Consider the following 13,456-nt stretch of genomic DNA (forward strand, 5'->3'; position numbering starts at 1 on the left):
TGGTGGTGCACGTGCTGCTCGTCATACAAACCAGCAGCGCCCATTTGTCCTGGGCAGCCTCCACATCCATTTGGGTGGGGGCTGTTTCTGCCACCCAGACCTCCTGCTTTTCCCTCTTCCCTTCTGCTCCTTGGGCTGGGAAGTAAGGAAGGAAGCAGCTCATGGTACGAAATGGTTGTCTTGTCTGGCCATTCTCTGGGGCTTGACCCCTCTGACTTATGAGTACCCGGGACTGTTGTGTAACCAACGAGGAGAGCCTGAGAAGGGAGCTGGATGTTACTCAAGGAGGTGTTTCTGCAGAGTTGGCAGAACTTAATGGTGCAAAGGGTCTTCAGTGCAAACTGTGCCTTATGTGAGGCTTGTTCATGTAGTTGCAATCTTCTTGGATCTTGATCTAGTATGGGAAGGGAACAAAAAAAATACCCTTTAAACATCTGACTTTAAAACACCAACTACAGTGCAGGTGCCTTTCTGTAAGGCACAGTTTCCACCCAGTTTGCCTTACTTTTATTTGGTAAATTATTAAGTGTACAAAATGAGTGCTGGCACAAAGCTGGCCTTGTGTACCAGTGCCCTTATGTTCTTCCCAAAGTGAGGACCATCTGACCCCGAAGCAGTGGGACTCAAGAGTTGTGGCACTGTCATGCTGTGGGCTTCAGAAAACGGAGGCTATTTGATCTTGGGCCATGAAGAGCTCTTCAGGGCAGGTCTTATGGCATAAGTAACTACAGGAAGCAGGATATTTTGCAAGATATCAAATTGAATTATTTAATCGATCCTTCTTGTCTTAAAAGAAACCAGTCTTGGTTTTGGCATATAAAATGTGATGTAACATCTGATTAGTTGAAGAGAAGGAAGTTCCCATCCAAACTTGTAATACCATCCAAAGAGTGATCCTTTCCTTGATAAGGTTCATAGTTTGCTGAGGTGTCAGGAGAAAACTTCTCTGAGTGCTGAGTACTTTTTTGGCGTACCAGCAAGCAGGAGAACAGGCTGATTTGAAATACATTAATTTCTTGTTCACATGAAAAATCTTATGGTCAAATAAGATTAGTATGATCTTATGGTCAAATACAGCAAAATGTTCTTCAGTGCCTAGTTTTGTGGTGTGAGTGACTGTAAACATGGAAGTCTGCAACAGCTCATTTTTTCAGCACCACCCTTGTTAGAATGATTTCAAAAAATGCCCTCTACTCTATTTTTGACTGAAAATTAGGCCTTCAGATTTGTTTTTACAAACACCTTTGACATTTCATCAAAAAGCTGAAATCTGAAAAACGGAAATAAAGAAAAAGTATTTAAAATATCTTGCTGTAAGCTTTGTTGTTTCATGTTAGCATTTTTCTGTATGGAATGACATATTTCCCATGAAACACCAAAGACACTTTCTTGGTATGTTTGAGGAAGGAGGCAGCAACCACGGTGCATCGTGGGAGATGTAGTTTAATCTGAGAGGCCAAGGTGAATCCAAGTTTAAAATTCTCAAGAGATGCCAAAATACTCTAAATGAAAGCTTTTTGGGTTTTAACCTAAAAAATACTGCTCAATAGGGATGATAAACCATTTGTCAAGCCACTGGAACATTCCATTAAAAAAGTATGTAGGGAAAAATGAAAGAAAACCTTTTTTCTTTCTGGATGGTAGCCTTGTGAGCCCAGCCCAAGAAAGTCAGAACAAGTCCCCTCTGATTCATTCATTTATCATCTGTAAAGAACTGCAACTAGGGAACAATGGGTTAGTCTGTAGGTAATTCACAAATTAGAAGAGAATCCAGCTTTATCTTTAAAATAGCTGTTTCAGCTTTGGCACCAGGTTTTTATCAGTAAAATAAACAGACATGACTGAATTGTACATGGATTCAATTGGCATTGAACTTTTAGAAAGTTCAGTTGTGCATCTGAGATACTGAAATTGAGACTGCATCAATGTTTTAAATACACACATTGGAAATGAAGTTGTAATGCAAGAAGATAACATTTTTATATAGTCATTTTTCTGGCTCTGTCTTTCAGTAGCCTTAAAGGTATTTTATAAATAAGGCGATCTAGTGTATTACAACATACAATTGTACATTTGGGACATGTAATACAAACCTTAATGAAAGTTCATGAGAATTTAATGTGCAAAAGTTATTTTTAATTCACAGTATCTTATCTGTTTTTAATTTTTTTCAAATTACAAAATCAAATTGGGCTGTCTTATGTACTAATTCTTTGGCAAATTTAATTTGTTTCCAAGTTAAAGACATTTTTCAGTTACATTGTCAGGAAAAGCATCTGAAACCATTAAGTTTTGTTATATTTTTAACTTTAAAGCCTTCAGAACGTTGCCAATAGTGTTTTTCTCCAAATTTTGAGGAAATGCTTTATCTCTGGGACAAAAGCTACCATAATAAGCATATCTCTTTTTTCCAGCCTGAGGGGTTTGTTATCATCTTGAATTAAAACCCCCATGTAATTGGGTGCTCTACTGAATGGGGGGTCAGGGCCAGAAATTCCTGTTTGATTATTGGACCCAGCTGAAACAGGAGCAAAGTGGTTACACGGCACAGCAGCTGCTGGGATGGACGTGGTCTGTCAGGGGGAAGAAGGCTCCTACTGTAGGTCCTGAGAGAGGCAAATCCCTAAGGAGGAGCATGGCCTTCCCCCCCTGCTAAAGACAGGCAGAACAACACATTTTGTTGCAGTTTCAACATTTTTCCTGCTTTTGGGAAAAGGAATAAGACTGGGTCCAGGACACACATGGTGGTGGCGGTGAATGCTGGTGAAAGGCGTGCTGCTGTTGTGAGCGAGACTGAATGGAAGCAGGCACCAAGGGGAAGCTGTGAAAGCATGTGGAAAAGTAGAAGCATTGCAGAAAAGAGGAGCTTAAATGGTGGGACTTGTCCTAATGGCGGCTTTTCGGTCATCTTGAAACATTGAAGAGTGATGATGGAAAAAGACTTGAATGCCTAATGGCTGTGCCTCAGGCAAGATTGCAGAGCCAGACCTGAGCTGCTTTCTTGCACCTCTAAAAAAACCCCAACACACTAACACCCTGAACGGGCAGTGGCCACCCAGGCAGTTGTCCACTGGTGGGTTATGCAGCAGCAGGTGACTTTGCTGCAGTTGCTGGTGCAACTTGTGAAACAGCGGTGCCTGGCTTTGGAAAGGATGAAGTTGCACAGCTGTGGAGATGGCTGGAGTGGAGATGTCTGGTGCTTCAGATCACATAGCATGAAGACTCAGGTTACTGTGGTTATACTGCTCCCATCTCATGCTCTTCTTCAGCCTGGCCGTTGTTCAAAGAAGAGAATCTATTTGGGAGGCTTGCGTCCTACTTTTCCCTTTCTCCTGCTTGATTAGCAGCGTGTATGCAATGCTTGAGACAAGGGAAAGAACGGACTGAAAAAAATGAATACATCCTCACAGCACACTTTGGCAGCATAGACCTTGGGAGATCTCTGATCGTGCCTTCCTCTGACTTGCTTAAGATGGAGGGGTGTGAAAGGGACATTAGGCTCCTCAGGCAAACATAGGCCAGTGCTCTGGAGAAAAAATGATAAGGAGCACACAGCTGCCTTTCAGGAGAGCCTTTCCGGTGTGAGAAAGTAATGGAGCCTCACGACAGGTCATGTCAGCATTTGTTGGGATTTTGACCCTCACTTTAGAATGAATACACGTGTACGTGCTCTGGATCAGGAAGCATTTTTTGCACTGCTGATTAATAAGGCACATACTATGGAGTCCTCACCAGAAAGGCAGGAAGGCGTATGTGCCTACTCAGTGGTCATGTTCCAATTCTTCTCTTCTTAAGTGCTTAAAAATAGTTCAGAACAGTTACTGAAGCAGGGTTAATCAATACTGAATTTAGCTGTGGTCAGGTTTCTCCCCATGGCTACAGTCTTCATTTTAACTCCCCAGGAGAGAGTTTTCCACCTGATTTTGGTGGAGAAAGGAAAATTTTTTTGCAGAAGCTGGGAAAAACATGTAGTATTCAAGATTTTTCACATCATGTTTCCTTCAAAAGCAGACAGAGGAAGTGCTTAATTATTTGGAAACTCATTTGGCAGGTTCTTCCCAATGCTAGGCTGTTTAATGCATCAGCCCGTCACACTTAAATACTTTAGGGCTCACTTAATGTTTTTGATTACACCTGTGATGGTTCACAGAAGTTGTTTTGACAGGGTCTAATTTTCTGTTAGTAAGCTTCCTGATTTTTTTCTAATGAAGTGTTTAAACCCTAGTCAAAACAATTTTTCAAAATCTCCAAGCCTACAGTTATTCCTAACTGGGTACGCGTTCGCTATGCTTACACTGCCTGTCAGGAGGAGCCCTGTGTGTTTGAATGGTATATTTAATGTTATTTCAGAACCTGATTGCAAGTGATGTCACCTTTCTACAAAGAAGGGGAGGTGCAGAGTAATGTTGTACTGATCCTAGTCTTACTCAAATTGATCCCAAAACAATTGGAATAGCAATGCATAATCAGCAAACTGGTAAATACATCAAGTCCTACTATTTTCTGTTGAATTTGCTCCAACTAGGGGAAGAGCACTGTGTGTTTTTTGGCAGTAGCTTGTCTGGAAAATGAAATAAGTGAAACTGTACTCTCATGGAGAAGGGTATGGGGAATGGGTTTTAGGACCTCAGATTTCATAATGCATTTATTTAAGAAACTGGAGGCTCAGTGAATGGATACCTAAGCTCATTTTGTGAACAAGCTTTTGTAAGTTTTCTGTTCTGGTATTTAAAGCCTAAACTCCTACTGAATTTAAAGCTGAAATGAAGCCTGTAGCCCATGGTGTAGAGCATTAATCAAATAGCCTTGCTAAATCCACTGTCCACTCTGCAGCTGTCTGTAGTCACTGGGCTCTTCTCTTCATGGCATTCTGGAGATGTTTGGTTTAGCATCACTTAAATATGACAGAGATTCATTGCAGTTGTCTATCTTATTTTAAAAAATGCTCATGAATGCTAATTTTAAGAATTCTGTGATACTGTGGGTTAAAAAAGTACAAGGTTGCTTAGCTGGGTTATTATACTGTACAGTGCTTGTTTTGAAAAGATTTAATGCGTGAGCCTGCTGAATGTTTAGGTGTATTCAGCAGTGCACATACACAATGCTGCTGTTTTTATTAATAGAAGGTTCACTTGGCACAACATGAACCAGTGTAACCTTCCTGAGACACAGATTTAGACAGCTTTAAAACCTCCTTTCAGGGTTTGGTGTCTGCTATGTATGTAAGATAAAAGAGCCAGATTGCAAAAAAATCACTGATAAATATCTTTCCAGGGGATCTTGGCAAGAGTTGCTGCTATCACCTTTACTGTTTCCGCTATCACTTGCATCCATTGCCACAACCTGTCAAAACAGGTGTATTTATAGACCTTGAGGGACTGAAACAAGAAATCAAACATTTGCATAGCATCTTCCATTCAAGTTCCCAAGAACTGAGGCTTAAAGGATTTTGATATGTTTCCAGGGATTACTTAGCTGTGCTGGGTATTTCTACATTTTCTTTAGCAATCTGCTGCTGCTGTGCTTGGTCTTGGAATTAGAAAAAGTTGTTCTCTCTTTTAACAAGGAAATCATCAACAAAATGCTGGTTGGCTTCAGAAAAACTCCCACAAATATTTAAACCTACATCAGAGAAAAACGGGACAAGATCTCACTGAACATTATGAATTAAGGTAAATTAAGAAGCAGTGCATGAGTGTGAATTATAAGAACTACTTTGCTTGAAGAGAAAAACTAAGCGCCCTGCACTAAGACATTTTTTTGCACTCTGTCTTGGTAGTAATTAAGCTCTAGGGTGCTAGAGGCTGTCTACTTCTTGTAATGGCCTGGAATAGTTAATGGAGTTGAGCTCTGGAAGAGGAAGAATCCCACTAATTGTGTAATCCTCCTGGCACTGGGGTTTGGCAGGATGTCCTCAGAGTGAACCTACGCTGGGTGTGCCGCCCTTTGTAGAGCGTGATGCACAGCTTCGTGTGCCTGAGGCTGCAAGAAATAATCATTTTCAGCAGTGTGAGGGAACTTGAATGCATAACTTTTTGGGGCTAGCACGACAATCATGTCTTTTTAGGAGATTTATGTTTACTGTATTGCAGCATCCCACTTTTCCAAAAATTTCCAGCAGTGATAGTGATGAGTGATAAGGAGATAAAGTGAATTGAATTAATGGATGTAGTCGTAGGACTGTAAAAGATTTCTTTAAAGGTGAAGTGCACAAGAAAGGAATATTTTTCACTTAGTAAGAGAGAGATTAATGGAAATGCAGGGAGGGAGTATTCAGCTGGATCGATATGTGAAGAAGGTGCCTCTTTTGGAGTAATCCCAGATGAAAACAGCGGACCATGATAACAGCATTTCAATTCATAGTTTGTCTGGACATTATTAAGTGGGAAGTAAAGTGACTCAAGCGTTCAACGTACAGGTTGCTAAGGGCCAGCAGGTCATAATTTAGAGATTAAAGAAACTGAAATGAAGATCTACATTGTTTATGAAAGGGCTGTGATGATACAAATATCTAATCATGGGAGACATTATTACTGTAAACTCCTGCTCTCAAGAAAGCTGCACGAACAGCTCTTTTAGTGCTGTGAATAGAGAATTGTTCTCTCCTTCCCTTCTTTATGTCAAGCAATCAGCTTGCAACCTTGTTGGCATTTGCTCCATGAAAAAAACAATCAAAGGTTTTCTGTTGGTTACAAGCCCTCCACCCTTTGGTAATGTTCTGTTGACTGTGAATGATTTTATTCTTGGTGTCTTTAATCAATACTAGCAAAAATTTCAAATGAGAGAAGTTCTGGTTGTATGTGAGAGAAACAAAAGTTGCTTTCCTGGGGGAATGTGTACTCCTCCACAAAATCTGGTGGCATGGAGACCAGGAAACTGCGCCTAGAGCTGGTGTTTTGTGCCAGCTGCAACCTCAGCTCCCAAACAACTGGATGTGTCTGATAGTACCAAGACTTCCCACTCACTCTCTTTTTAAACTTGCTTTCAGACATATTGTCTTGTACCTTTGTCCAGCAGTCACTTGTTTTTTTCCAAATATTTTCCAAATTCCAGACTTTGCAGTTAAGTGTTTGTGACCTGATGAAGAACATAAAAAGTATTTCTTTTGGAGAGCTTGCTTCTACCAAGTACGATGGTCTTTATATCATGGGAAGGGAGAAGATTCTGTCTTTTGTTTGTTCAGTTTGCCAGACAGCTCTCCTATTTGAACAAATCTTGAAAAATGAATTAGGCTACAAAATATATTTTTTTAATTTTATTTTTTTAATTTTATTTTTTTATAGGCCCTCTCTCCTGCATTTGTCATTGTAAGCTGCAAGTAGCAAGAGAGCGCTCTTGCTAGGTGGGTTTCCAGTAGAAGAAAGAAAATCTATTTGCACTGTGTAGCTGGCTTATGATCTTTTTTTTGACATTATTGAAGTATGAAGGGTTCAGGGAATATTCACTGTATCAGCAGCCTTGTGCCTAATGAGGTTGTTTGGACTCTGTTCTCTGAGCTGGAGTAAAACCTTTGAAACATGTTAACCACAATTTGATTGAAAAGTGGGGGAGGGTTTTAACAGTGAGCTTTAAGTAAACTGCATCTTTTGAATTTCCTGAGCAGCTGCCTTTCTCCCTTTGATGTACTGTGCCTGGTGATGTTGTTAATGAAATGCATAATTATGTGTTATATAATAAAACAGAGCTGACATGAAGGTGCCTAATAGATTATAATGATGTGGAGGCCTGAGAAACTCAGGACCATGGGGGTTGTTGAAAAGTGCCTCCAGTGACAAAGAAGATATTTAAATAGGTTTGAGTAATTGTGCTAATAAACTAATTGTGGTCTCTGTGTGTAAATGACATTTTTCAAGATTTTGTATATAGAGAGAATATTGAAAAAAATAGGTGCAATTTACTAGGCTGCTGATGTATGAAGTGTCAGCGTCGAGTGCTTCCAGCGCCTATTAGCGCTGCTGGCTTTACATAGACGACTGCCCTAGGCAAAGACATTTTTGGCACAGCCTGCCGCACCCGTAGGATCAAAAGGAAAAAAAAAAATATCTGGCAACATACACCGAGAGTAAATTGCATCCTAAATAGCAGCCCCTAAAATGCAGGCTCGGAATGAATATCAATAAACAAAACATCACATTTAATGGCCAAGGAGTTCGTATTTGGTGGCTGCCCCCAACTTACTCCCTTCCTTTCTCTGCTTTTGTCACCTTTATTTTATCTCTCCCTCTGTAATACACTGCATAATTTGTTCCTTTCTTAGATTCTTTAGGGACTGGTTTGAACAGATAGGTATTTTTAAAGGAGAGGCAGCATAAACTTCCAGCCCCGGACCACATGGGCTCTTAATGGTGTTGGGCTGCGGCTGGGCTTGCTTGGCTTACAAGGGTCCGTGTGTGGGGAGAATTAGTATGCAGGGAGCTCCAGTGTGAATTTACAGCCTGCTAGTTACTTGGCACTAATTCCCTGGGTGGATGCTTCTAGTACCTACTAAGAGTGCTTTTGTGCAGGCTGACTTTGAGTGCTTTTGCGTGAGTTAGGCGGGCTCCTTTTTGAAGGTAAAGTATGTTGTTTTTCACTTCCCAAGCACCAAGGGTACCCAGGGCAGTTAGTGCAAGGTAGCTAATACGCAGTAAATTCACACCCAAGATCACCCAGCACTAACGTCCTCATGCAGCCAGTCCCGAGGCTCTGCACTTTGTCTCTCTCAGCAGGGAGCAGACGGCCATTCTCTAAACTGGGAATACTAATGAAGCCTTATGAAGAGCACATTATATTGTGTGCGTGTGTAAGTCTGTGTGTGTCCATTTATTTATGTCAGATGACTTGAATCTATCACAGTTCTTGGATTAACTTGTGCTTCCTTGATTTTTATCAAGATACCCTAAGGAGAACTTTGCTGCTGCATTGCTGTCTTCCCTGTCATTAATGGACTTAGGCTGTAGGTCCAGGTTTTGATGAATTCTTCCTTTCTCTCCGGTGCTAAGAGTGGCATACTTTTTCTTGTATGAGTGACTGCATCTTTTGTGTGTGAATCTTTCTTTGTTGTGATTTCCTTCCCCAGCATTTCTTATTTGATCTCTGGAATTTATTCTTGTATTTGATACGTTTTTTATAGCTAATAAATATTCTCTCACAACTTGAGAGTCCCTAGTAAGAAGGAAATAAGGTTTTCTCTAGCTTTCCAAATACTTGGATGTGAAATCAAGTAATTTTTTAATAGAACCTTTGCTTTAGGCTGGGCTTCATAAATAACTTGATCTATAATTAGTGTATACCTTCACCTTATCTTAAGGTCACATAATGAGTAAAACTTTCACGCAAAGTTTTCTTGAAATTTTATAAACAATTTTATCTGTTTTTCATGCTCATGCCTCAAAGATATAATTGATTTCTATCTCATCTGCAGATTGGCTTCATGGTTTTGCTTTAGTATTGCCTATTTCCAAGTGAATTTCATATCACTAAAATTACCTCTCTAGTTTCCATCTGCCGTGAGAGTTCAGGACAACTCTATCAGCTCTATTTTGGCCGAAGTTTAAATCTACTTACATACAAAAGATATTGCTCAAAATGCTTTTATAACATGTCTTTCTTTAATGACCTCAACCATACTAGCCTGCCAAAGATAAACAGCATTGCTGCTCGGCAGGCATTAACTCTTGGAGGAACTGAAGTCTGATGCTGAACCCAGAGGCACTTGCTGTGTTTGATGCACTTCTGTAAAGAGGAGCCATCCCCTCCCAGATCCCAGCACTCAGGAGGGTTGCAGGGCTGGGGAAAATCAGCACAAGCCTCAGAGTTTCTCAACAGCAGATGTAAAATGCTGCTGGATGTTTGTGACAATAAAGGATGAGGGCCTGGGCCAGGCCAGCTTGACTGCTAGAGGGTGGGAGGGTAGGAGGAAGGGATAAAATGGGATGAAAAACAAGGAGGGGAGCTGAAAAGCCAGTTCCTGCTGGCTCTTGCTGTTCTGGAGATACTCTGTATAGGTTAAAGCAATCACTTGAGAGTGTTTTTTAGAGTTTGAGTTTCAAGAGCTTTTAAATTTAGCGTTTTAGAGTGGTTTTATATTAATTTTTAATGCTGGTTTTATTCTAGAAGAGTTCCCCATAGCAAGATACTTTTAAATAAAACCTTTAAAGGAATCCACAACAAAGGAGTCTCCATCTGTGTGAATCAGTTGCTGCAGATATGATGAAGCAATTCTTAGAATCCCACAGTTGCTGTTTTCCTTTCAACTGACATGTTCCTGGTGTTTTTAAATAAAACAGTTCAATACTAGGTTTAAAGAGACATTCAAAGAATGCTGTGGTGTTATTAGAAAGCTCTGGCTGTGTCCAAGCAGAAAGGACAGTTGCACGACCCTGTTGTATGTGGCTGACCATACCCTATGCGTCCCTTGTTGGGATATACTGTAAATCATCCTGGATGTTATCTTTCCAAACCCAGAACAGAGACAGAAGGAGGATGAAAGTATAAGCCTGGGTAAATTTGCTACAGTTTATCAGACAGAAATGTGTTCATTGGCATTCTTTGAATGTAGATTCTTGGAGTACTTAACAATCTCTAGCTAATGAGGTCTATTAAACAGCAATGTGCTGCAATTCACTTTGGCTGAATTAGAAGTTTCTGAGCAAAAGCCTCTTAGTGTTATGAGAAAAGTTTGCATATTTAATCCCGAGATAATTGCTAATGAATATCCCTTTTTAATATGATGCAGTAGTAGGGGAAATAGTGGGAACTGAAAGGAGATAGAGTCAAGTTTTACAAAAAAGTCTTATTAAGGTAGAGTAAAGAGAATGTTTCTGTGCGGTCATTTTCACCATGAAAAATATTTGACTTTATTGTGAGTTGGGCATGAGCAGTATTATGGGCATTCACATTACTCTGTGTGTACGAGAATTTGCTCTGAATCCTTTATTCAAAGGCAGTTGTACTGGTGTGGTTTGTTAAGTCACCGCCACCACAGCTGTTAGACGTTCACAGTAGCAGGGCAAGTGAACTCAGCCTACCTTTGCGCTGCAGTGAGCTCAGCCCACAAAGCTGTTACGGTGGCTGTGTCCAACCGCTGAGGCAAAACCAAATAGTTGGAGGGGGATAGAGTATTAACCCATACAACATACTTTGCTGCTTATCTGACCATACCCTCACCACATAGGGAGAAAGTGCAAGTATACTTAGGAAAGATGTTTTAGGTGAGATACCATAATTTGTGCATATATTTCTCTGCAAACAGTGCTGCAGTGCCACATTCATGGATTTGTGATCATGGGGACAGGGATGCCTGCACCATGCCTCGTGTTGCTGAATGTTGTTCAGCATGGTAACTGCATGATGTTCCTGCTGTTGACCTCCTGAGCTGGACTTCTGTTGAAAGCTTCTTGTTCCCTCTTCTGGCATCCTTCAAGACAATGTTTGTAGAAGGAGCTTGTTCTGTCAGGAAGCAGCAGTATGGGAAAACAATTTTATATCTCCTGAGCTCAGCAAGAAAGAAAAAATATTTGGATTTGTTTGCATTTTTTAATATTTGTCACAATGCCAAGCTATTTTAAGCAATCTGGCTACTCCATCTCTACTTACCCTCCTCTGATACTTCAAAATTATTACAAGCCATGTGAAATATGGGAATCAGATGTAAGTCTTAATGTAAATGTAATGCTTCAAGCTGATAGGAACAGGAGGGGGAGCTGTCACTGCATCAGCCAAGACTGGTGGAAGAGTTGATTGATTACCTATCCCTGGGAAAGGAGGGAGGAGCGCCCTTCCACTTTTAGCAGACTGAATTGCTCCTTGTTCCCTTGTGAAAGAAGTAGGCAGTCCTGTGCAACCATTGCCATTGTCTCCAGGTATATGAAAAAAATGGAAAATCCTTTGTTCTGTTTCCTCCTTAGGCAGAGATCACAAATGATGTTCAGTCCTTGCTACTGGTAACGCTGGCTGTCATGGCGGCCAGGATGATCGGTGACTTGTTCAGTGCATCCCTGTACAGTTCCCTCCTGAAGCTAAAATGCATTCCCTACTTGGATATGGAACCTTTTGTTCATCACAGGAGAAAATGGTGAGGTCTCTTACGTTGCTGATCTGTAAGTTTTCTATGCCATGTTCTGCACAGAGACTGTTTGGGATCTCTGCGAGCCGGAGCTTGGAGGGACAAAGGAGTAAAAGGAGACCCTGACCCTGAACAGTGTCCCCACAGTTTGATGTGCCGTACAAATAAAACAAGAGGCTCCTTTTCTCTTCAAGTTTATGGTATGATCTGAATTACCACTGTTGCCAGAGTCCTGAGAGCAGTAAGTGCTCTATAATGCCCTGTTAGATGCTGTTTATTAGTGGTTCAATTGGTCCAACGGGAATTCTAGTAGAGGTTTTCACAGAGAGTTGTGACTGTTTCTTGTGAACAGGTGCCATAGAGCAGAAAAACAACGGGGTATGTAGAGTCCCTGATGGTGGAGTTTGCCTTACCCGACATCTGGATGACTAGTCTGGGCTTCCCGTGTGTTTGGTACTGTAAGATGTACATTTTCAGCAGCAATTCCTGCCATCCAAGGATAGAATTTTAATGCAGGTAGGATGAATTGTCTTCTGGAAGTGCCTCCACTGACTATAGTCTAAATTAATAGCTTAGAAAAAAAGTTACATTTTTTATTTTTTAATTTATGCTAATCACACTGGTGTTGTGTATCTTCCAGTGTGTGAACCAGTATCCAAAACTTTGGTCTGTTCATGGGCGCTTTTAACCAGTAATAAGAATAGTTTTCTTTCCTAAATGTAGGTGCTGAGTCTACATTTATCTGTAAGTGGTGAGAACTCTGTACTATTGTCTTCTATAAAATAATTAGCAGAACTGCTGATTTTTTAAGATATTCTCTATGAATGAATTAGGTAATGTGGTGAAGAAATAGAAGGAAAAATCAATTAATTTATTTACTATAGAAAGGCTTTTTGTTTTGCTTAAGGCATGTTTGGGTAGTATATCTCCACAGCCAAAGCTGTTTGCAGGATACTTTAGCTGTCATTTCTCCCAGTATTGAGGTCTTTTGGACAATATCTTCGTTTTAAATGACCCTTTAGAAGAATACAATATTGATGACTCACACTGTCCACACTTTATAACTTTCTTCCAAATGCAGCCATATCTGAAAGTTTTTAGCAGGCACACTAAGTGCTGGGTATAATCTAACTGTATTTGACACGAGAGGAAAAAGAGCCAGCAATGTGGTAGGAGGAAATAAAAACAATCTGTGACATTATGGATGACTTCTATATGTACCATGGCAGATAAAACAGAGGGGAAGAAGCCATAAAATTTCCCATGGTAATCCAGTTAAATGACTAGTCCATGGAAAGAATTATAGCTGCTTTCCTGGTTCAGAGTGAGGTCCTATTCACTTGTAGGACAAATGTGTATATACAAATATGTATAAAATTGCATTTCCCTCCCACTCCTTTCCCTTTCCTC

General features: G+C 40.5%; 1 protein-coding gene across 1 annotated transcript in view; it reads left to right on the plus strand.

The window, feature by feature from the left end:
• The window catches only part of LOC121085203 (chloride channel protein D-like), an 80,694-nt gene that overhangs the window by 31,822 nt on the left and 35,416 nt on the right, over nucleotides 1-13,456 (plus strand). Inside the window, 1 exon segment of the mRNA XM_040587636.1 lies at nucleotides 11,889-12,055. Within this exon segment, the coding sequence (XP_040443570.1) occupies nucleotides 11,889-12,055 (167 nt within the window).

The sequence above is a fragment of the Falco naumanni genome, chromosome 3 (assembly GCF_017639655.2).
Source record: "Falco naumanni isolate bFalNau1 chromosome 3, bFalNau1.pat, whole genome shotgun sequence".
NCBI lineage: Eukaryota > Metazoa > Chordata > Aves > Falconiformes > Falconidae > Falco > Falco naumanni.